Genomic DNA, 25,038 nt, shown 5'->3' on the forward strand with positions numbered 1-25,038 from the left:
TTTTGTTCTGAGTTGTTCCAGGCTTAAGAATTATAATTCTAGAGTATGAGACTCATAAGATCATTCGTTCTCCGAAAATTCGTAAAAAAATCGATTTAACAGTACTCGACGTCAAGAGTAAACACATGCTTCCTTTCTTGTTCCAACCGAAAAAAAGATTTGGTTGAATTAACCAAATATCTGGTCGAATATGAACGATCCAGAAATTCCGATTGAAGTGACCCGAATTCTGTTTAAGTCAACTAAACATCTTGGTAACTTAAACAGAATTCGGGTTACTTCAATCGGAATTTCTGGATCGTTCATATTCAACCAAATATCTGGTTAATTCAACCAAATCTTTTTTTACGTGTAGCTTTTTTATCATATATTATACCCGCGCAACGACACTGTCGTTAAAAGTTATAGAACCAGCCTACTGATCAGAATGTTTAACCGTCACTCAGCACCGTCTCCTGGATGACAATTTGAGTTAATGTGACTCGGCCTCAATAACATGCCCAGGATCTTCAAAATAATTTTTCAGTATCCCAAAGTCGCGCTTTTAAGGTTGGATCCAAGTAGTATTGGTAGGAAAGTCGGATTCTCGCGTCTGTGAAGTTAGCATGACGTTTTACAAATTTAAAAAAACGAATGACAGTTCTATTAACATTTTTCATAGTTCTAGAGTTTTAGACAGAAAACAAAAAGATTTTCGCATTTTTAATACCGAAAAACGACAGATGAGAAACTGTCATGCTAACTTCGCGAACCTAGCACGATAGTTTCCTTCTAAGGTACAAGAAATGAATAAATACCACTACTATTAGCAAAAGTCCCCGTCAGTATTAAAAATACAGAACTCTTTTTGTTTTCTATCTAGAACTCTAGAACTATGAAAAGTGTTAATAGAACTGTCATTGTTTTTTTGAAACTTGTAAAACGTCGTGCCAGCTTCACAGACGCCTCGACTGATCGGTTCAATCGGAAGTCAATTGCAAATTAAGTGGACTGCGGTTAGGACGTTTTCCAGAATTCCAAAAATATTACGAAAAGGATGTCTCGACCATGCGGCACATCAGATATATCGGGCGGCAGCATCTTCGCCTTGATTTATCGCGTGACGGCCGATTATGATGGAAAGTTGCGTCCCGGCTAAGAGAGTGCAGCGAGCTAACGAGCATAACCGCCTTGTGCCGATTCGCGCTTTTGCAATTGGATTTTGAAACGGTTTCCCGATTACGATTCGCGACACGCGCCCGACGCCGGCTGGTATCGAGCAGCACGTCTGCCGGATGTAACGTCGCAATATCGTTTCGCGAGTACCTCCTACGCGTTGATATCGATGCGATTAATATCGAGACACACATAGAAGGAAGCGATACCATTGTCCAATTTCTGTAGAACAGGGTCAGTTGCAAAAGCATACAGAAGAAAAGCAAAGTAGGACAAATCGCGGATCCAGAAATCGGGCTCCTAAAATTAGCTTGATTATTTTCTCCGACAGCAATCTTGCGCAGGAGTGAAAATAAATAACGCATTCGTTAAGATGAAATACCAATGCTTGGACACATATACCTAACTGTGAACATTCTTATTGTCTGTAAACATTAGCCTCTTTTTTTTTCTTTTAATTACGAATATTTAAACTTTCAACTTAGAATATATTTAACATGTATAGACAGAGTGTCTCATATTATCCTACAGAGTATCATATATATATATATATATATATATATATATATATATATATATATATATATATATATTTATTCGAGTAAAAAATTATTAAAACCAATAATTTTGTAGATATTTCCGTAAATAGCTTAGAAAATAAAGGTCGGATAAAAAATGTTTTTAAACAAAGTTGTTTGCTTCTTTACGTAAAATAAAATTCTGTAATAAAAAATATATATTTCTATTTAAAAAAGCAAAGTTGACCTCGACCTGACCTTGGCGGGGCCACGCAAGGTCGAACCAATGGTACCTTCTTATGTCCTCCATCGATCCATATAACTTTTGTCTGAAACATTTTTATCTGCCGGTTTTAGTTTTCGAGATATTGGGTTGTATCATTTAAAATGGGACACCCTGTATATTTATATATTTATTTATTTATTTATTTATTACTACTAAATATATATTAATTACTTCTAAAAATATAGCGTGGACTATAGTGAACAACGTTCAATTGAAGCGCGGCAGCGAACGTATTAGTAAAAATAACGGGAAAGCGCAGAAGAAACTCGCATGCGTGGGTACGCGCGAATGAAATTCTATTTTTCTCCCCATTTTCCTTCGCGCCAAGTCGCATTCCAGTCACACGGCTCTCGCCACTTTCACGATCTATCGATCGACACCAAATTCCTACCGAATTCCTCGGAGCACGCTGCATTCAATGGCTCGATAGTATCTCGCGAATACATCCGCAATTATCGCGCCACGATTCACGAGTAGCAGATTGGTTTCTACGGCCGATTGGGATTTCTTTCCGAGAAACAGAATCGTCCGCGTGATTCCTTCACGAGTCGCGATCGCCGGCTACGGGTGCCGGCATAATGCCACGTTCTTATTCCTGGCGTGACTTCCTCGCCTTTTCCGACGGCGTTGCGCTATGTAATTGGGTTACGAGAACGACCGTGTGCGTTGTGTTACGAGTGCTTCCACCAGCCCACCTTGACAGTCCGTCGATATTTATCCGCGTCTCACCGTGTACATAGCCGCGTCATCAATGACATTCCATGCCTTTCGATCGCACGGGCTCGGGCTATTTTTCGTCGCTTACCTCACACTCGTCCGTACACGATAAGCTTTGCGTTCTTATCAGCGACTGCATAGTGCATCGGCGCTGTCTATCGCGTGGTCGCGAATATTCATGCGATATTCGCCCGCGGAAAATGCCCGAGGCAAGTTTGAAATGCGTCAAGTACCGGAATAAACACGCAAGTTCATAACTGCTCTCAAAGTGAGTCAGTGAAATAGTTTCCGACTGAACTAGCAAGAGTAATATTTCTCCGATATAACCGGCGAATATTCACTGATTTTTTGTGAAAACATTCCCATTTTAGTATACCATTCTATATCATACACTGATTTTGACCAGTGGATGTAAGATTTTACTACAAAATCTTCATACGAATGCGTTGTATACAAAGAAATATATACTGCATTCAAGTAAATGTTACGTATTTCAGGTAGATCGTAAGAGTATATATCCACAAATCAATCATGAGAGTTTATCATAAACATGAAATTAATTCAGAATAAATTCTGAATTAATTCTGAATCCTGTAAGTTTAGTATTTCAACCAAAAGAGAGAAAGAGAGAGAGAGAGAGAGAGAGAGAGAGAAAAACTATTAAATTAAAACAAAAATTAAGTTTGCTTATTGCATAGAAAGTCGAACCAAATTATATATTTTCTTCCGGTACAATTTTATAATTTTGTAGAGAAAATAAATTCTTCTTTCGAGTATATGATAATGTGCTTTTTTAAAATATGTCATGAATATATTTTACAAAATTGTTATTAAAAAAGTCCTTATTGAACATGGAAGAAAAATTTGATTAGATGAAGCAATTTCTGATGAAATATAAACAATTCAGACATTTCTAGATAGAGGTTGAAGTTATTAGATAGAGGTTAATAGAATTTAATCTACATTATCGAGATTTCTGGTCAACTTAAACATAATTCTAAGTAGGAGTAAGATCCTATCTCCGCCTCTCGCTTTACAGATTTCTGAAGTATCCCGGATTTGAGAGCAGGAAATCTGATCGCTTTAATATCGACACTTGAGAGAGTGGATTCTCTTGACACCGTGAGCGCGAAATAAATCCGGCCGATGCTGGGGCCATCGATCACCGAAGGTGACAACACCGGCGGCGATGTCGCGGCGTCTTTCCGAAACACTTAGACACGGGCGCAATTTTAATCGCCATCAAATTCCCGGCGGCTCCAATTGGCGCGCTCCGCCGGAGCGACGTCGTGTAATTACTCGCTGCTCCATATACCGCTCGCGCCTCTCGTCGTGCGGGACCGAAACGCGCGGATCGTTCAATAATAAATCGCCAATAACTCCGTTCCAGTTCCGTCAAGATGACCCAAATAATACGCTTTTCGGCCGTCGCGGGGCAATAATCGGTGACAATTATGACAGCGTGTGGGTAGCGCAATGGGGGTCATTGGGCCGCGAAAGAGGTGAAAAAAAGGAAGGGGAGAAGGGAGGGCAAGAAAAAAAAGTCGGCATGAGGGAGCGGTACGTTTTCTGGATAATGACCCACGCGCGCCCGGACGCATCTCTCGCATGAGGAACGGATAATTGAAGTGGGTGCAACGTGATTAATTAACGTTCCGCGCGCGGCCGGCCCGCACGACCGACCGGCTTTTATATCTCGCTGATCGCTCGCGTTGGCTTGACGTTTCGTATCGCCGTGAAACTGATTAATTAAGTAACAACTGTTCGGATCATCGACGAACCTTCATTGCGTCTCGGAAGCGCGGCAGTATCGCGCGTAAGACTTCGGTGCTGCCGACGCCGCCGCCGCCAGGGAGAAAGTTTAGTCTTTCGCAAAGAGGAAAAACGCCGCGCGGGGAACGTCGATTTCTTTCGCAATAAATTTTCCACGCGAGACGCGCCGGTCCCGTACGGCCACCATGTTATTACCGCGCTAAATTGCGACTCGTCGCGTAACGTCGATAGCGTAACGCTTAACGCTCCCGTTCCCGTTTAATTGCCGCGCCGAATGTCACGTAATCGTGCTTAATTAACCTTACAAAAACGCGCGGCGTTTACCCGGTCGTTGTCGCCCCGCTCTTATTCCGCTGTTACTCGGCCACCGCATGTTCATGCACGCATTTGCGGATATTAATACGTAATTAATAATTAGCCATCGCCGTGCAGCGTGCACTTTCCCTTTGCGATATGCGTGTCTAATTCCTACAAAAATGCAATTTACATGTAACGAATATTTTTTCAAAATATTTTGTGTAATGTCGTGTGCAGATAATTAGCTTTCTGGACTTAATGAAATTTCGATTGCAAACAAATTGAAATTAATTTCCTCGCATGCAACTAATTAATATTGAATGAAAAAAATTTATGCGGACGTATCGATGCCCTATCAGTTTAATCGGAGCTCGATAGCTTTCTGATTGATGAAAATTTATTGTTATTATTAAAGTTCTATTAGTAATAATGATAAATCTATTATTATTATTAAAGTTTAATTTATTCGGCGACAAATCTCAAATATGCAAATCATAAGAAAAATAATATTACAATATCTATATATCTATATTAAAAGAAAAATTATTTATTCAGTAGATACTACTTAAATCTAAATCTTTTTGTTTAAGCAGAATAAACAATTATCCTTAAGAAAAGCAACGGAGTTTTAGAAAAATATATATTTTCTCATTTGAAAGAAATTTTTTCTCAATGCAAAAATATGTATATATATATTAGTAAATATGTTATCAGTACCCTTTTAATAAATATCTCTTATTTTTTAAATATTTTTTCTTTTAATATATTTATTTATGAATACACATATCTATAACGCAATATGGAAAACGAATCGAAAACTGGAAAACTCTAAGTAGTCTTAGATGAGGGTACTTTAGAGACAGGCAACAAACTAGATTTTAGAGACAGGCAACAAACCAGACTTTAGAGACAGGCAACAAACTAGACTTTAAATAGTTTGAGAAACTATGTAAAATAATGATTAATTATATAAGATAATTATTAAATAAGAAGGTTCAAAAATTCAAAAGATGTTCAAGAAATCGCGCAATGTCAGTGATCGGAAACGCTTCAAGAAAACATCAAGAAAGTCGAGACCACAATGCGTCTCACCGACAGTCTATTATCAAAGAACGGAAGCGAGCATTCGCGGACACGTCGCCGCGATATCGATTGATAAGAAGGGACATCGGTATGCACTTAGTAACACACCGATTCAAGTTTCACTCGTTCACGGTGTTAATCGACTTTCCGTTATACGTTCCACCAGATGGTAGGTGTACGGATGGTAGTCTAATTGCGGAACTTGCCTGAGAAGGCGGTCTCCGCGTCTCTAAATTAATGGCCATGATCGGATCGGTCCATTAAACAGCGCTGGTAAAATACCGCCGATTAACTAGACAGCAAACGTCGAAAGGGAGATAGCTGCTGCCGTTACACGGACTTGGAAGTATTTCAATTTACGCGCCGCGCTCAGTCGGTTACAAAGGTTCCGGAGAAACACGCCGCGGAACCCCGGCAGGCGGCGCCATGAGATTAGACGGTCGACTCACCGATCACAAAAAGTCGGGAAGCCCGGTCAAGAGATTGTGTGTTCTAACAGTGCCTGCTTTCGATTCTTTTACGAATTTTATATGATTGAAAGGTTCTCAAATATATAAATATATATTTCTCTTGAAAGAAAAGCATGCTATAAATAAAGGAGGAACATGTGCCATATAGATATGCGAAGAAGAAAATCTGTTACCGAGTGAGTAGCGAAAGATTAGATCCGTTGGTAATACAGCGACCTGTTGAAGTTATTTCTACTCACTAAGCGCTATGGGTAATGCGGAGTTCTTTCAGGATAGCTTTGAGAAAATCTTCTGAAAAAATGTTTTGGTTAAAAGTTTAATGACAATTAACGTTCTTGAAAATAATCAAATTTTGCAATAATTTAATATTTTACAGAAGTAACTGATGGCGGTGGAGGTATTTTGCAAAATATCAAATTATTGCAAAATTTGATTACGCTATTTTCAAGAATGTTAATTATCATTAAACTTTTATTTGAAACATTTTTTTATTACAGTTTCGAAGATATTTCCCTCAAAACAAAATATGCCCAATTATCTTTCAGAAGGTGCCAAATTATGTACTCTATAAGTGTATTGATCAAATCGCCGAGTGACACAAAGATGGGTTTACTTATGAGTGCCTCACGTGAGATAAGTTTCAAGTAACGACTATTAATGCGGCCCATAAAACAACCAAATAATGTACAATCAATTGAGATAAAGAACTTATTATTAATGAGTATTAATAATAACTGGAATAAGGAGTTGGTTTGAGACGTGGAAAACTAATTCGCCGCGTATGACAGGTCGGGAGGAACCGATCACGTACGTTAGACACTGTTAAACAATATTATCCTCTCTTAGAGTAAATTTTATTTCGCAATAAACATCCGCGAGTGGCTGCTGCAGACCTTGCTTCTCTCACTTTAGTTAAATTTTATCAGGGCTTGTTTACATAACTCTCGATGAAATGCACGGCGTGCACTCTCGTCCTCTTCTTTTCCAAGAAACGCGTCACGAGTACACCTGGCCGCACACTACGGCGAAACGAGCCCCGGGACGAAAATTACACCGATCATATTTTTTCAACAAACGTCACGCGCGTCAGCCGCGCGCGGACGGCGCGCGTAAATCACGCGGAACCGCCTTCGAGGAACAGTGATAATTAATGCAAACGAATGAGCGGGAGTCTCTCATAAAGAGCACCGTCTCCCCGAGCACATTTGGCTTCCACGAATAATTAAGCGGCGAGAGATGAAACCGTCCAGGCGCGCGCGCGCGGAATTAAAATCCCGCCGTTGATTCTCTGGTTGCTTTTAATTCGCGCGGACATACCGCAGGAGCGAATGCTCGTATAGCGGAGGTTACCTCGAAGAATATCTTCATCGTCACGCGCCTCCTGCCGTTCTCCTCCGTGTGTTTCGCAGGGACACTCCCGACCTGACCATGTTAAGTCTACAGGTGCGTGCGCGAGAAATAATCATTTTGCCCTGCCACTTTTTCGTCATTGTCACGACTCTTTCCGCGCTGGCCCCTCATTTCGCATCGGCGAATAAATCGGAAAAGAACACTCGCGCTCGCACACGCATTCGGCAGAGGTATCCGCAACAGTCCGTCCGTTACAAAGGAGTCCTTTATTATCTTGGCGCTTATTGCAGCCACCTTTCGCGTCCTCGGGACGGAATTTCTTTCGCATCGGAGCATGACGGGCGGCTCAATGGGTCGCGAAAAAAGTGAAATCCTCTCTTAGAGGCGGGCGACTCAATTCCTCCCGGGACTCTCCTTTCGATTCCATTAACGATCCGCTATGGGACAATCAGCGCGCACGTTACGTGGTACTCACCATCGACGTGAAGTAAAACTTCTCGAATTCCCGCTCGTGAAGCCGCGCCGACGCCAAGCTCGTCGCTGTGTGATGTGCGTGCTTCGACAGGATGTCCTCGCCTTTTTTACAGAGCCACGATAATATCTGTAATTAAGAACAAATAGTGGCTCAAATACTGTGCATCGACTGAGTCTATTTCGCACATGAAATATTTTACGTCTAGTTAAAAATTAACAGTAGTTTCGTGCCCGTAAAAATTCTGCACTGAGAAAGAAAGAGAAAGTATTATTTATTGACAGTAATCTCTATAATTAAGAAATCTATATAGTTTTCTTTATATAGTTACACAATAAAATTACTATATATAGTTTATTAAATTATACACACATTAATTTTAACATTAATTTTACATACAAATAGATGTCACATACATAATTGCCCACGTTTTTTTGTCTGAGTATAAAAAATCATCTTTAATTATCTGTGACTGTTTTTGATAATCAAATTGTTGTAGAAGTATGGAAAAGTGTATTTTAGGCGGTATGTAAATTGAAGCCAAATGATTTCGATCGCGATATGGTCATCGTTTTCCCGACAGCACTTTCAAAGTTAAAAACGATCAAATAAAATGAGAAACCGTCAGTCATCAGTCGTGTTGCTTTTCTGCCTTTCGCCGGCGGTCGTTTCGGTTTTTCAATGAGCTGTCGAGTAAGTAGCAGACGAGACTTGATGCATATGAAATGACGCTTTAAAGTGCAACCGGTCCTGAAAAGGTCGGGGAGTTCTCCTTACGGCGGACGTAATAGTTACACACAAAAAAAGCATAATCTCATCCTCAGCGGAATCCTCTTGAATTCTACTCTCTAGAGTGAATCAGTAAAAATGTTACGGATTGAAGCAAAAGGAATATTTCTCCGATAACCAGTGAGTATTCGCTTTATTTTCAGTGAAAGTATTCTACTGCTTCGTCTTATATTTCATCGATTTTGATTAGTGGAAGTGAAATTTCAATGCAAAATACGGGTTCTTATACGTTTACACTCAACTTTCTGCAATCGTGACAATGAAATTAATAGCTCCTAAGCGCTTTGCGTGTAATGACACTGTGTTCGTAAAGAATAATAATGGGAAAAATCGCTGCTACCGTTAACTGATTCTTTCAGCGAGATCTTACCGATTGAAGTACTATACTTATAACTCAACCACCAATTCTAACAATGAACACTACCGACATAACCAGAGTAATTTTAATTCCCTCTAGTTTTTATGAAAAAGAACGTGATAATATTAATTTTTCTATACTCTCTTAAAGTGAATCAGTGAATAGTCATTGATATCAGTTATAATTATAGCACTGAGCAGTTTCAGTGCTGTACTTATAACTGCAAATCAGTATATATTCACTGCTTTCAATGTTATTTTACTGATTCACTTTAAGAGAGTATAGACTTCAGTTTGCCCACCAAAAAGCACAATATTTTTAGTATTAGATATATTTCGTCTTTTATTTACAGTACAAATCCTGCGTGTTCTTCAAAGAAATTTCTATTCCATTCTCTCTGCTTCTCTAAAAAACATTTTCCTCTTGATTTGAAAAGAAAAAAAATTAAAATAATATCCATTTGATTTCTGAATAATAGCATTCTGAACAATATCATCAGAAGAGGAATATCTGAATCAAAATTTTGATTCTACTTCACGGAGACCTACTCTTTAAAACCTACTCTTTAAAACTTACAAATGATATTTTGTGCCATTTTTCTGCCATTTAGAGGCGCTAAGTAGGATTACAGTTTCCATGTGTATTACACATACATTGATCTCTCAGAAAATATCTCACAGATTGCACAGAAAGATGCTAGAAAGTTCAAATTGAAAGGGCTGAAATGTCGACTTAGATACTCATTCAGTAAAAGTTTTCGTTTAGAATATGGGATTACAGAAAACAGCATAACATCGGTCGTCGAGAGATAGTCGGGGTAAAAAAATGGGGCTCTCTCGTGAGGACGAGACTCGGACTTTATCAGGTAGCTGTTAAAACGCGAATTCGTTCTCGGGAGGAATGGCGGAGACGCGGCTTCTGCCTACATTGTAAGAATGCCGCGGTATTTAGCACACTTGGACAGTGAATAATCGCCGCGCATCCGAATTCGCCGGATAATTAAGGCCCTCCGGCGCGGCTGTCTCTGACTTCGCAGCCACGCGAGAGAGTTATTTATGGCGGTCGCACGGTCGCAGAATCGCGCGCATTCCTGGACTATCGCCGAGGACACACTGCCGTCGTCGTCGCTTCGTTTAAATATCGCCGATCCACGCGCCCGTAACTAGAGTTCCTTTAGTCAGGAGTTAGAATGGGACAAAGCACGATGATTCCTGATTGGTGCGCATCCTACCCGCCATCTTTACGAATGACGTGGCGGGAGTGAAAGAGAAACTCTAGTAGAAGTGAGAGAACTGCTCTAAGACTGTGAAATGACGAAGCGCGCTATAGCTTCTCTATCACTCACTCATTCATTTCTTCCCTACAAATGGCGGACGGTATCCCAACTCTGACTTGAGGAACTCTATCCGCGACAATCCGTGCTCGGCGATCGAGACGACCCTCATCGTTACGATTAGAGCCACGTCTTACGCAATTCTCCCGTCGGAGAGGATCTCCCCCGACGTTCGACATTTCTCGTTACGCAATCGCGCACCGATCTTCATTATGACGTAACCGCGGTCGTACGACAGGAACGATTCGCTGATAACGATCGGGCCACGTCGAATGCGCGCTCTCGCTATTGCCACATTTCCCGTCATGCTCCAGAACTCTCAAACAAACGATGGACGTATTGCTTGGGGAATTATTGGCCGCGACTTATGATGGCTTGATGCTCGCTTGCCCGACGTATTAATCGTCCTTACGATCTAATAAGCGATGTCGCATCGCCGGACAGAAATGTAGCGGATAAAAATGCAACAACCAAAAAGAACACTCTACGTTCTACACTGAGAGAAGAGAAAGCAGTTGGATCGACAAAGCCGACGGTCAGCCGCCTTCGAAGAAATACAGATTACGCGTTAGTGCAACAATAAGTTGCGATAATATAGTTACCGACCAAATCACAACTATTGAATCAATTGATAACTCTCTCGTCACAACAACCATATAATTTGTTCAATCGATTATAATACAATCTATTTCGACGCTAAAGAAAGTGAAATTTCGGATATCATCAAAACCAAAGTAGGAGTAATCATCAAAATTAAACCTACTTTAGTAACTAACTTAGCTTCCACTTCATTATACATTGAGGGAAAAATTACCTTAAAATCAACAAATATTTCTTTGATGGGTATCATTAACATATTTATTTATATAAATCTAAATTCTCTTTATTTAAACCAAATATTGTTTACTTAAATCAGGTAAACAATATTTGACTTAAATAAAAAGAATTTAGATTGAAGTAAATATATTAATGGCACCCGTTAAAGAAATATTTGTTGATTTTAAGGCAATTTTTCCTTTAGTGTAGAATTCAAGGTTTAATATAGAGTCAAAATTTCGACTCGAAATATTTCCCTTTTGGTCTAAGGAGAATTTTCTTGAGATCGTATATGTAAGACTAAAATTTTCAAGACTCAAAGGATTCTGCTAAGGATAAGATTATGTGTTTTCGGGTGAATCATTCACTCGTAGTGATGATGTTTGCGGATACATTAACACCGGAGAGCCGTGTGTCCACGTGGATGTACACCAGAAGCGAGAAAGAAGAGGACCCCGCCTCTGTCGGTGAACCTCTTCCGAGGGGGCACGACTGGCGCCTGAGGAGAAATGGAAACCGCTTCGATCATAAGCAAACCGCGGCTTATTTGGGTCACTGGGCCGCGTTAGGTAGAGCCGGCGATCGAATGTCGTGCATACGTTTCTGTACAACAGCACGCGGGTCTCGCGAGTGTGTGTAAACCACTTGCGAGATGTGACGTGGGAGCGGGCGGCGAATTTCGCGTATCGACTTTGATCCCGCGCGAATAGCGTTCTATCTCACGCATAGATCTCGCATCCGTGAGGCACGCGCGCCGTCGCGATTTCTAGGCAAATACGCGAGGAACGGATATGCGGATGTACATTGTTGCGAATTGGAATGCTACTCGTGCCTCGCGCAGCACTCACGTCTCAGTGTCTCATTCAGCAAAATTTTTCGTGCAGTAACGAAAGAGAGTTAAAAGGGTCACTAATGGGAAAGAGAATCAAAGGAGAGTCCAAAAGAGAGAATCTTCAAAAAAATCCGTAATTCTCCAAAGAAATATTATAAAATATTGTGAAATTGTGAAATATAAAAATATGAAATTCAATGTCGGGCATCAATCAATTTAAATTTTTTAAGATAATTGGCAAATCGATAATTAAGGTAATTAATCGTCACGCATGAAATCGCAAATAATTTCATCGATTGGTGAAATTAATTGTTAATCAGTGTATAATCAATCATATAAAAGTTTGATTAATAATAAATTTCACCAAAGTTTGATTAATAGTAAATAATAATTAATTAAATCAATTTCATCGATCAATGAAATTATTAATTATTTTATATGCGTGACAATATTGATTAATTTTGATAAATTTTTGATCGATTTGCCGATTATTTTAGTCAAAGAAAATGTCGATCGACTAATTCGCACGCTCGATTAGAAGTTAAAAGTAATAAATGATAACTGCCTGTGGAATAAGCTGTTTGTTAAGTGGAATAACGATGACAAGGAGTTAGTCATTTTTTTGCGCACAGATACGCAAACACGTCAGACGGAGCATTGACATTTTTGCATCTCGTCGGCTTCGAACGTTGAGTTATCGATCGGTCGGGGCGGCAAACGTGGGAAACGAAAGTTAAATCACGCGCTAACTAATGTACACGCTCGCTCGCGCGAGCGCGCACATCGGCTATAAAAAGATTATAATATATCATCATCGGGGGGATTACATGCATTAAAGTCGCCGGCATTTAAAGCCGGGTGTACGAATATCTCATGCCCGACACGACCGAAGCGTGACGCTTAACCCAATTCCAAATTTTTCAGCACGCAGACCTCGCGATGCTACCGACGTACACGTCATTCAGCCGAGGCGTCGATTACAGAGAGATCCCGGCGATTATAGAAGCGAGCGCGGAAAGTAAAAACCAACGCCGCCGCGTAAGAGTAACGGCGCGTAAAAGACGCGACTTGTCTGTACAAACATTCACGCTAAAAAGTATTACAAGCGCTCAGAGCTCCGTTCTCTTTCTCGCGCTGCACGATTTTGACCGAGAATCGAGCAGCATTGAGCTCAATTAATCGATCGAACTTTGAGTAAAATAATCGACAAATGAGTAATCAAAATTAATCAATCGTCGTGTATATAATCATGAATAATTTAATTTACATTTCAAATATAAAATAAAAATTTTTGAACATATCGCAAAAATTAAAAGTCTACACTTAAAAAATATTTTAATTATTCCTTGATATTCCTCATTAAAGAAACATTCATTTGTTTATGCGTCAGTTTGACCGCCACGACTCCACTCGCGAATTAAAACTGACCACACACACTTTCCGTAACAGTAACCGTAAGACGTAACGTAAGAATTGACCAATTACGATCGAGTATTCACAAAAATGGCGACCTTACAATTCGACGATTCTCAACATGATTGATCAATTCTTACGTTACGTCTCACAGTTACAGTTACGGAAAGTGACTAGCTTAATACCCGACGCTGAAAAATGGATGTCCACCGGGTGACCGCGCGCCAAACACAAAGAGTCCCCGTCGATTTGAATATCGTTTAGCGGGCCTCAGCGCGGTCGTTCGCGTTATTACTACCGAAACGATCCTCTCGTGAGATGCAACGCACGAGTCCCGTACCGTCCCGTTAAGGGAGAGATACACGGAAACCTCTTCGATCATAAGCAGACCTTAGGTTATACGGGTCACTGGGCCGTGCTAAGTGAACGACGATCAAATACCGTAAACACGTGTGCGCACGTAGCGCGGCCGTGTGCGCGTGTGTGCATGTGCGTGCGTGTAGACGTGCTGCAGCGAGGTGAGTCAGGTGCGAGCGTGCAAACGAACGTTGCTCGCACCGATCCTCCTGATCCTCCTCCTCCCCCTCCTCCTCCTCCTCATCCTCCTCCTCATCCTCCTCCTCATCCTTCTCCTCCTCCTCCTGCTCGTAGCATGCAGCGGTCTCACGCGCCGCGACCTCGACGTGGACCGCGTGCGTTTTATCTCACCTCCACACGCGCGCGTGCAAACGCCAAAGCGTGCAAACGCGCGAGCGTGCACGCCTAACGGGCGATAGGTATTTAGGTTCCGTCGTGGCGCGCGGCTCTCTAAGCCGCTTCCGCGTGGTGCATCTTCTCACGCGCGTGGACCGCGCGATCGCTTATCGCTTATGGAAAACGCGACGTGTTCGATTCGATAGCTCGAGCCCCGTGTGTCGTTATGACTCCGCCGGCTACAACGCCGGCCAATTACCGATGCCATGTGCGCGCATACGTTTTCGCGGAGAATGACGCGGCCCGCCGAGTATGTGGGAGCGGTGCTGACGCGCTACCGTCCAGCTGCTGACTCGGTGCACCGTAAAAAGGGTTCGGTAATAACCGTTGAGACTGGATAATAGTTATGCTTTGGGGAAACAGTTTTAACTGAACACGTAGGTAAATATAATTGGTACAACAGAACAGGCAACCAGATGTTGCTACCGAATAACACTGCTAAATAAGTGTATCTATCGATTGTCTAAAATACGTCTTAGAGACGTCCTAGAAAGATCTAAAGCAAATGAAATATCTTTCAGACGTCTTTTGGATATTTGTGCCGTATAAATCTTTTCTCTGTGAAACTTTTCCTACGTTCTCTACACTGAGAGAAAAATGTATGATATTTGGAACTATAATGGCATAGTAAAAAGATTATAGTTAGGAATATAATTTTTATAGTAAATGTTACCATAATATTTGTAATATTTATAATATAAGCATAGTATAACTGACTCGTGTAAAATTTTTACCAAGAAATTATAATTATAATTTACCAAGAATTATAATTATTTGAAATAAAAAATATAGTAAGGTAGCAAATATTGTAAGAGAAATTAACTATTTTATATAGTCAATACAATTGGAATATTTGGCAAATATAGGTACATGTAACTATGTTCCCAAAAGGTGCTTTATCATATATATAGAGTGTATATATAGAATAAGATGATGACTATAAATCTGTGTTCATTCTACTATATCTTCATGTTTAGATGAACTATAAATATATGTTTGAGACCAAAACGAACTATAAAATGTAGTGAGATTATAGTTATTCCAACTATTTTTTTCTCTCAATGTAAAAGGAACATTTTACGATTCATTTTCCACCGTTTCTTTCACGATAAATGCACAAACGAAAGGTTTCGTCAACATGAAGCTTGAACCAACTTGAGTCGGTCTCTCCAACGTCCAAGTCACTCCGTACAATGACCCATGGCTTCAAAATGTCACTCAAGATGCTTTAAAAATCCCCTTTTTCGAAGACACCTTTGTCACGAGCGAAACAAACAGAAACTCGTTCGCGGATGGAAAGTTCACCGATGAAGCACCGCGATCAATGTGCACCTCTGCTCATATAGCTGCTCAAAAGTAGTCAAATCCAGATTCAGTGGTCGGCCATCGATTGCTTTCTCTTTGCATATTGATAGGTATGTCTGATCGGTTCACCGTCGCGCTTGACACATCTCGAAGAAGATCCTCCACCTATAATTATATGTCTCTTCAAGAAATGTTAAGTAATCATCTGTTGCACAATACGAAGCATCGAGATCTCGGCTGATAAGCCGAATAACGTGAGGCATCTCCGATTTGGTGGCAAAAAGGATATTGTTTATCGTCGGTTACTCGCATGCGCGGCTTCGTGTCCCGCTTAATTACCTGGGCGTACACGCGAAAGTAAACCGCGTGCGAGCTAATTCGATCGAAAGTATCTCAAGTTTTTGCGGCGAAGCCGCTTTTATCCGGGCGGCGAGACGCGCAGACTCTCCGCTTCCTCTCACCTCGCGATGAAGACCTCCGACGCGGTAACGACGCACCTTCCCGAAACCTGCGTTTTACGACATCGCCTCGTTTGAGTTTCGGGACGCGAGCCTCGTTTTATCGTCCCAGATTCGCGTGCGGCGCAACTGGCTGGTTGGCTGGTTGGCTTGTCGGCGAACGAAAGGAAAGAGGACGTCGAACCAGGAACACGATCGCTTAGCTCGGAGGGCTGTCGAGACCCGAATTTTTAACCGCGTTGACAGGACTATCCGTGCTTTATACTACTTTCGTGCGGCCGATCGCGTCGCCGCGAGTTAACTCGCGTCGACGTGTGCAATGTTGACGCGCGCCGACCAATTTCTGCAGGTCCGCGAAAATAGCCGCGAAATCGAAACGCCGGTTTCCACGGCGATCCTTCTTCTCTCTTATGGCCTGAGATAGGGGACCCCATTGGCCAATTGTGCGCAGGCGCATATGCAAATTGAGGTTATGAAAGTTGGCGGATTTTTCAATCAAAATACTTGCGCTTCTTACGAAACGCTCCAAAGCTGAAAAAGCCTTTGTATTATTGGAGAAAGTAATGCCAGCGACACTGATACTCACAAAGAAAAAAGGATTCACATAATCAGAAATGTTTAGTTGTGAACAACATAGTTGCATCAGCCTTGCAGTTATTCTTGTATAATGGTAATGTGTATGGTTCATCTAAACCAGTTGCTTTGGTGAGTTAAATACATCAATACACAGGGAAAAATAGTACAGTCCACACATAAATCTGGTTGTGCCAATACCAGTTGCGCATGATCTGATTGTAGCAACCAGAGACCAGTCAGAGTGACACTTATGACCATGGATACACTCTAGTTGGAGCGACACTGCTGCAGCGCCAGTAACTCAGCAATTGCAACAACATAATTAGTTGGCATAACCAGATTTGTATGTGGGTCAACCATATTGTTTGTTCGCGTATTGTTGTGCGTGATCTGTTTGTGGCAACTAGAAATCGATCGGGGTGATACTACATGGATATACTTTGGTTGGAACAATCACTGTTGCAATCAACACTTGCTCTGTAGTTGCAGCAGCTAACCATAATTAGTTGTTCCGCATTTCACTAGTGAATCTGTTTGGCATAACCAGATTTGTGTGTAAGTCAACTATATTGTTTCCTTTTTTCTGTGTAGGTTTGATGCCACTTTTGTAAAACTTTATCGCGTTGAATAAACACGCGCGTGAAATCGATGGTGCGTTCAGACCGTAGAAGCATCGAACGGTGCGTAACATGGCGGAAAGTCAGACAGCTTAATGACTCGAGGAACGATTCATCGAGTTGTTCGAGTTCGACGTACGGTTAATTCGAATTTTCGAGATACCCGAGGCTGATTAAAAAGCGAATGGCGCGGCCGCCTATTTGTCGACTCGCGGAGAGAGACTCGCCGCGCGGTATTCAAAGCGCGATTAATTGAAAGTTTCACCCTCGACGAGTAGCCGCGCAATTTATCTTCGTCCGCGTGACGCGCGCGTATTCATGCTGAATACGGCGCGGATATTCGACGAGATGCGCGCCGACCGCGGTCTAACGAGCAAAATTAACACCTAATTTTCGTGCCGCGCATCTGGAAGCGTTAGGTATATACATAATCAATTAACCCGCGAGAAGGCAGTTCGGCGTGCTTAACTGTTTGCGAGGCAAAGCCTCGGGTTTGAATTAACGATAACGCTGATGCGTCAGAGATTGTCCGTTACTGCTGTGCATAATAAGTAACGCAAATAAGCGCGTGTATCGACAAACAACCCATTGAATGTAGTTGAATCATAAACGCCATAGAAATGATTTTCCTGAGTGCAATTCCGATTAGAATATCAATTTTGTCGCAAAATTAGTTATCCTATTAAGATACTGTAGCAAAAATTACAATAAAATTTTTGTTGCGCCACATAGAATTATGATCAAAATTACTATATATTTGTTTAAGAAATTTTATATAGGTTTGGCTTTTTATTATAAAATTCTTATAATTACTTGAATGTTTTTTATATCGTATACATCGTCGAAAAAATTTACTATTTTTACACTAAATATTTTAGTTTCAAATACAAAAATTATTTTTTCAGTGTAGTTCCAAAATAACTGAATCATGTCAACCATACATTACTATCACACAAAGATAACTAGGGTGATGCTAATCACACCTAAATATTAATTAACTAATTATATGTGCATCATATCTTTTTTCTTTATGATTAAATTAGCTTGATGAATTTTGTTGAACAAACCAAATACGCTTTGCTTAAAGGAAACAGAGTTTCTGGCTCTTAGAATCAAATTTGGTTTACAACAATCACAGACATTCCGTCACATTAATTTATTAATTTTTCTCTTTGCATTTTTGAAACATTACAATTCTAATTAGAACTTACAATCGCTTTAGGGAATCGAACTGATTCCCAATTCAATCTCAGCAAATTTTCTATGCAAACGATTAATACTTCTAATTTTAATTTTAATCTTTCTTAATCTTGATATTGAACTAAAATTTCTGTCAAAAAGTAGAATAGCCACGAACCACTCGAACTGAAAAGATTTTTCACTTATATAGAGTGAATTCTCCACTCGGAATCAGCGAGTGAATATTTTCACTCGAAACTTTCCTTTAAACAAGGCGTATCTGATTCGTTTAACAAAATACATCAAGTTAATTTAGTTATACGAAAAAAAAATATGGTGCATATATAATCAGTTAATTCGCTCGCATTGAATCAGAATCCATTCTAAGCTTGAGTGAAACCTTCTGTCTTGCGATTTCGAGTGACAGTATTTTTACTATCGCTTCGAGTGAATATACCCTCACTTTCCATTCGTTTTGAATAGAGATTGCACTGAAATAAATTTCAAGAGACTGCATATGATGATACGTTTGGAAGCTTTCCGAATTAATCAACGAAAATAACGAGTCGAGAGAGGTTGGTAAATTCAACGATAATGAACACGCGTGCGTCGTGATCTGGGTAGAGCGTTTCCCCCGCAGTCCATCGCAGGCGAGTTGCCGTGAACTTCACAACGGCCGTGGCGTCCCGCGGAGTTGGAAAGGATCGATTGTCAATGGGGAACAGCGGCGAGGAGCGAAGCGCCGGCCCGAGTCGAGAGGGACCGCCGTGTGAGTTTCGACGCGCGATTTATTCGGCCGGCCATTTTTCGCGCTTTGACGTTGATACCATCTCGCTACAGGACAAGGGGTTTGTTTCTCCGCACCGTGCACCGCGAGACCGGCGTAGGATTAATGGTCCGACGCGGCCGATCGCCGGCACGGAGATCGCCCACGCGAGAATCCGCGACTCGCTATCGCCCGCGAGTTAGTACGATTTCCATTGCGTTATATTCCGCCAATTGAACCGTAACGCGCGCGAAATGCGCGCGGACGATCGTGTCGGTACGATGGACCTCGCGTTTGACTGACGTGGTAATTTAAATATCGCGCCATCGCATCGTGCATCGAGACAGCGACGAGCGAGGAAGGGTACATAACAGTACATGTACTTTATACTGTCGACAATGTGACGCGCTCGATCGCGAGCTCCACACGCGGCGCCTTCTACAAAACGGCGAAAGGATCGTCAGTAATGAGATCAACGGTCTTGGAAAAAGCGCCGCGCGACTTTTTTGTTCAGTTTCATCTAATGTATAAGTACACGATGGCAGATTACGCCACTACAGTTCATCTACCATATTGCGCGTGACCACATACCAATTTTCTCTAATTAATATCTTGAGATCTATTGGGGATATCGCAAAACGGTATGGGACTTTTATGTTCACCTCAATCCGTTCCCACGGATGTTGCGAAGACGAATCTGGGACATCCCGTGTAACAAAATTATTTGCTAAGTATCACTTTGTGTTTGGCCTGCATTTGGCTTTTGATTGAATAATTCAGCAACAACTAACAAATTTGTTACGAACTTCTTCTTTCAAGTGTACTCATGTCTTAGAAATGACACGAAGATGATACTCAGAACGAGCCCTGAATGTTGCTCGTTACTGTGCTTCGTTACAAACGTCCGTCCACTTCAGGGGTGTCAAGTCGCATTTGACGCGCGCAATGCAACAATTTCACGGCATTGCTTGCCAACGTGGACACGTCCGCCGCGCGTATCAATGAACGAGCGCGGTTAGTCATTTTCCCGCGACCAGCGTCATATTCCGACGCGGACGTCGAGGAACTCGAGAGATCGAATCGCTCGTCCGCCTTCCGACGGCACGCCCGACGGCGCGCGCTGTCAAGTCGAACGCGAAGCCGACAGAATGCTATCGGTCAATAAGGAGACACGGGAGACACCACCGGGGAGACGAGATTTATCGGCGAAGCCTTGATCGCGAATAAAGTCTGAAACGGAGATAGCACGCGTGTGAGCGCGCGCGCGCAAAGCAAACGAGCACGAGGAGACTTTTGTCTGTCCGAAGATTGATTCGCCCGGGACTTAATTCTAAGCACGTCGCGGGCGTAATACCAGCCCTGTACGGATCGCGAGCGAGCGGATGACTGATAGAGCGTGTTCCGCGACCGATCGCGTTGGTCATTCCTCATCGGAGACAAATTGGAATACTTTATATTCATGAAGCTATTCGCGATTCCTCAACGGAAGGTCTGCAGCGCACACCAGCGTGGCGCAGCCGGTGCGAGATTATAGCCGCGCGACTCTTGAAGGGATCCGAAAAAAGTGGCAACCGAAATTCGACCGGACGCTCGGCAAGTGGCAGTATCGATGGTAGGGCCCGCGGTGTGTGTATGTGTGCCATGCGCGCAATCAACGTCCCAATGAATAATCGCACCGCTAAAGGCTGCTCTTACCGCGGCCTCTCATCCTCCACTTCGTTGCACAAACGGGAAAGATGAGACTGCGGGAACGAGACCCGGCTCTCGATCGTTCGGCGCATAGGACTGGGCAGAAACCACATTACCACGAGGTTCGAGAATAACAGCGGCGTTGCAATTCGCTTCGTCGAGCTTTGCATTTATTCTTCAAACGCGCCGTGGCGACGGGCGGCGGTAGACATACAATGAGATCGAAAGTTCACGCATGCATCACGAAGATCCTTCGTGTCCAGATCTGTGCCGCTTTTTTATTGCTCATTTGGAAAAGCCGAGTGTTGCGATCGAACACAATTCAAGCACAATAGGGCGAACAGCCTTGGCCATATAAGTACTCCTTAGGCCGGCCGACTTCCTGTGCGCGGCTAATTGTCAAACGCATTTACGTGACGACCTCAATAGACTGATGCACGTAAACTTTAAGTATATTAAATCATGAAATTCAGCGACATTGAGTCTCTTATGACTGATCAGATTGCAATCATATTTATCACACAAAATAGCAAAACCTAAATACGAAAAAAGTAATCAAAATTTTGGGCTGGTGCACCAAATTTTCGTTTCGACAACAAAATCCTGTTTCTGATAATTTTTTTATATTTTATATCTTATATGCTTTTATTTCGTCATTCTATATGATAAATATGTGCGATCTGGTCAGTCATAAGAGATACAATTTTGTTGAATCTGGTGTTTTAATATATTTAAAGTTGGTGTAAAATTTATACGCATCAGTCAGGGTCCCTTCAGCGAGATTTTCTATTAATTACAGTGCTATATTTATGCATAACTTAATTTATAAATATAGCATCTCGGTGAAGAATACACCGATTAGCGTCTGCTCGTTAAATTGAACGGAAAAATCCTATGCCATTTTGTCGACTGCCACAGTAATTATTAAAATATTAATGGAAGAAAAAAGAAAGATTGATGAATCCATGCGATGCGGCATGGCCACCTCAAAATCTCTCCGGTCGATGAATGTTCTTATGTACTGTAAAGAAAAATTCCCTGCGTATATTAATTTTTATGTGAAATCCGTTATCACATAGTGCGGCTTTTATCGCACAGGTGAGAACAACGTAGGCGAAGCGCCCGACACGTATACATAAACATGTTTCGCCTCGGCACGGTCGGCGCTAATTTGTCGGCACAACTATAATTCCGTAATTTGCATTAGCGTTGACGAAAGCGGACATTATGACGTCAACTCGGCGGGGCGAGCTACAGTTACGGCGTTAAGCGCCGGCTTATGGGCGCGAGAGAATGACGTTTTTGTCATAATCGTTAGGAAGCGAAAAGAGCGACGGGTAGTTAAAGCTCCCCGCGCCGAGCGATACAATCTTACGTAACGCGCGCGAGCAGACCGCATAACGTAGTTCGTTAAAGAGACCGAAACTTACGATATCGTCTCTCGATTTACGTGCTTATTTAGAATAGCGATCGTTAAATACGAGCGAAACGCGCGTATACCGCATACCGTATTGTTTGCGACGTGTCTGATTAAATTTGTAAAAATTTGATCGGTGTTTTATATAATTACATATATTGTAATTACAATTACAATAAACAATCAATAATTATGATATAAATATAATATAAATAATAAATAATTATAATATAATTAATATATAAATAATTCATAATTATATAATATAAATATAATATAAATAATAAATAATTATAATAAATAGATATATTGTGTGCCATCGGCTTCAGGCTCTTATTGGCCAATTTACAATTTGAATTAGAGCCGTTTCTCTATTATTACCAAACAATTAAGTCTGCTCGTTCCAATAAACTCGATTTTTACGAATCCGCGTCGTAAATCGTCTGCGTGATATCCCGCGCCGTAAAGAATGTCGTTTCACAAAAATTACCGTAATACGGTCAATCAAGCGGCTCGATCTGGGTCTTCTAATGAATCGACTGAAGTGAATAAAATTAGCCTATGATTAATTGATCCGTACGGCGCCTCGCGCGACCGCTCGCGCTGCTTTGATATCACTCTCGTCCTTAATAGCGTGATAAGTCGCGCACGAAATAGACGGATTCGTCGCAGGATGCTTTGGGTAAAAGCGCAGCGCAAGCAGGTCGGCGCGAGAAATACACGGAAAAAGTATCGTAGTAAAAATATTGCAACAAAATTGTGCATTCTTGCAACATACAGAAATGATGACCGAAATTATTACATAAAAATGTTATGCATGTTTAAAAATTTTGGATTTTTTACTACAAAATTATTCTATTTGCTTAAGTATTTTTATATCATATATTCGGTAGATCGTCAAATTTACTACACGGAGAGAATTTTATAATAAAAATTACTATAGAATCTTGTCCAAAAAACAGATCGACACATTCATTTTTTATTCTATTATTTTCCATATGCGCTATTTATATTTTAGGAACTAAAATGTGCTATTAAAATTTCTGCTATGTTTACTATTAAATTATTATATTTATAATAATATATATTCAATATTATAAATATCTTACTATTAAAAATTGTATTGGCGGGGTTCACTAAGTATATTTTTTAACAAAACAGAGCTCTAACTGATAGTCTATTACTGCATCACTAAAAACTTGGTAAAATTGAAAAGATTTCATATGAAAAAGAAAAATTACATTCTCTCCGTGTATTTTCCTGTACAACAATTCCAGTAAGGTTCCAGCAGAAACCCCATTATAAAATGAAATGTATTATTGATGTAATGTTTACCGCAGTATTTCCTCCGTTGTGAACGAAGCGAGACGAACGTCATTTGTATACAGGCTCGCGCGCGAGTGCGTCGCGCGGTGCGACGACAGTTATCGGTATCGTCAGCGGATCTCGTTGCAGGTGCGCCGCTGATTGCTCTGCACTGGCTGATCGCGAACTAAACGGCGAAACAGGAACGCCGGGAAGCGCGGGCCGACGCGAAGAAATGCACGAGGTAATGAGGATACAATTTACTCCTAATAAGAAGATACGCATCATATTTTACGAGCGGACTCCTCGCTTCCGCGCCATGTATGGCGTCCCTTCCCCCATAAACCCGTTGCGCGTACAGCCCTGGCCATTAAAAGGCGCGAATGTCTTAACGAGAGGGCCCATAAGGACGACACAATCCTTGGGCCCTCGATATTCTCCGTGACCGTATAACGAAGTTCCTCCCCGAGCGGTCCCCCCGCGACAAGACGACGGTATGTCACCCATTACGCATATCCCCTAAAATATGTAACTTTTCGCCGGAGGCGTAACCAGATTCTAATTAAAGGACGCGAAATGAGAAGGAGTCGAGTGTATTTCAGTAAATTCTACGGAAGCGTTAAGCGAGCGGCTTTACAATCTTCCTGCGGCGGTCGATCCTATACGGGCAAAGAAAGGACATTCTTGTAGAAAATGTCTTTATTTTTTACATGACAATATCAAAATGGGGTTACATAGCGTTAAACGGAGGTAAATTACTTGCAAGAACATATTTTAATCCTATTTTATACAATTCAACGAAGAAGAATTTGTGTTTCTATCATTAAAAAATAACTTTTGTTACTGGAAAGTGCAAAATATTGGGTTGAGAATATGATGTTATACCTATTCTATTATGATATTCAAGTAAAATTATAACATTATTAAAGTTTAAGATTTTAAAATTCTCCTGACAAAATTATATGTCATTGCTTATATATAAAACAATAATTGTTAATTTAAGTGTATCAGTTTTAAATAGGGAACATAACATATATTAAAAAACATCATATTCTTTAATATTTTGTGCTTTGCATTAATGAAAATGATTTTTTAATAAGAACACAGACTTTTCACTCGTTGAATCGTATAAAATATATTCTTGCGAATTATATACACTTGCAAATAACTTATCCTGGTCTAACGCTATATCGAAATTTTAATCCTACTTTCAGCCTCACTTCAACAACTAATTTGATATTCTGAACAACATATTCTACAATACAATCTATTTTGACGCTAAAGATAGTGAAAAGAGAAATTTTGGATATT

General features: G+C 41.1%; 2 protein-coding genes across 2 annotated transcripts in view; one reads left to right on the forward strand and one right to left on the reverse strand.

Moving 5' to 3' along the window:
• The window catches only part of LOC116844005, a 493,975-nt gene that overhangs the window by 67,486 nt on the left and 401,451 nt on the right, over positions 1–25,038 (reverse strand). Inside the window, exon 13 of the mRNA XM_032815042.1 lies at positions 8,125–8,250. Within this exon, the coding sequence (XP_032670933.1) occupies positions 8,125–8,250 (126 nt within the window). The remainder of the gene's footprint in view (positions 1–8,124; positions 8,251–25,038) is intronic.
• Positions 1–25,038, forward strand: part of LOC116844007 — a 112,059-nt gene that overhangs the window by 27,905 nt on the left and 59,116 nt on the right. The gene's annotated exons all lie outside the window — the stretch shown is intronic.

The sequence above is a fragment of the Odontomachus brunneus genome, unplaced genomic scaffold (assembly GCF_010583005.1).
Source record: "Odontomachus brunneus isolate Ranch 3 - 2012 unplaced genomic scaffold, Obru_v1 Obru_scaffold_038, whole genome shotgun sequence".
Lineage (NCBI taxonomy): Eukaryota > Metazoa > Arthropoda > Insecta > Hymenoptera > Formicidae > Odontomachus > Odontomachus brunneus.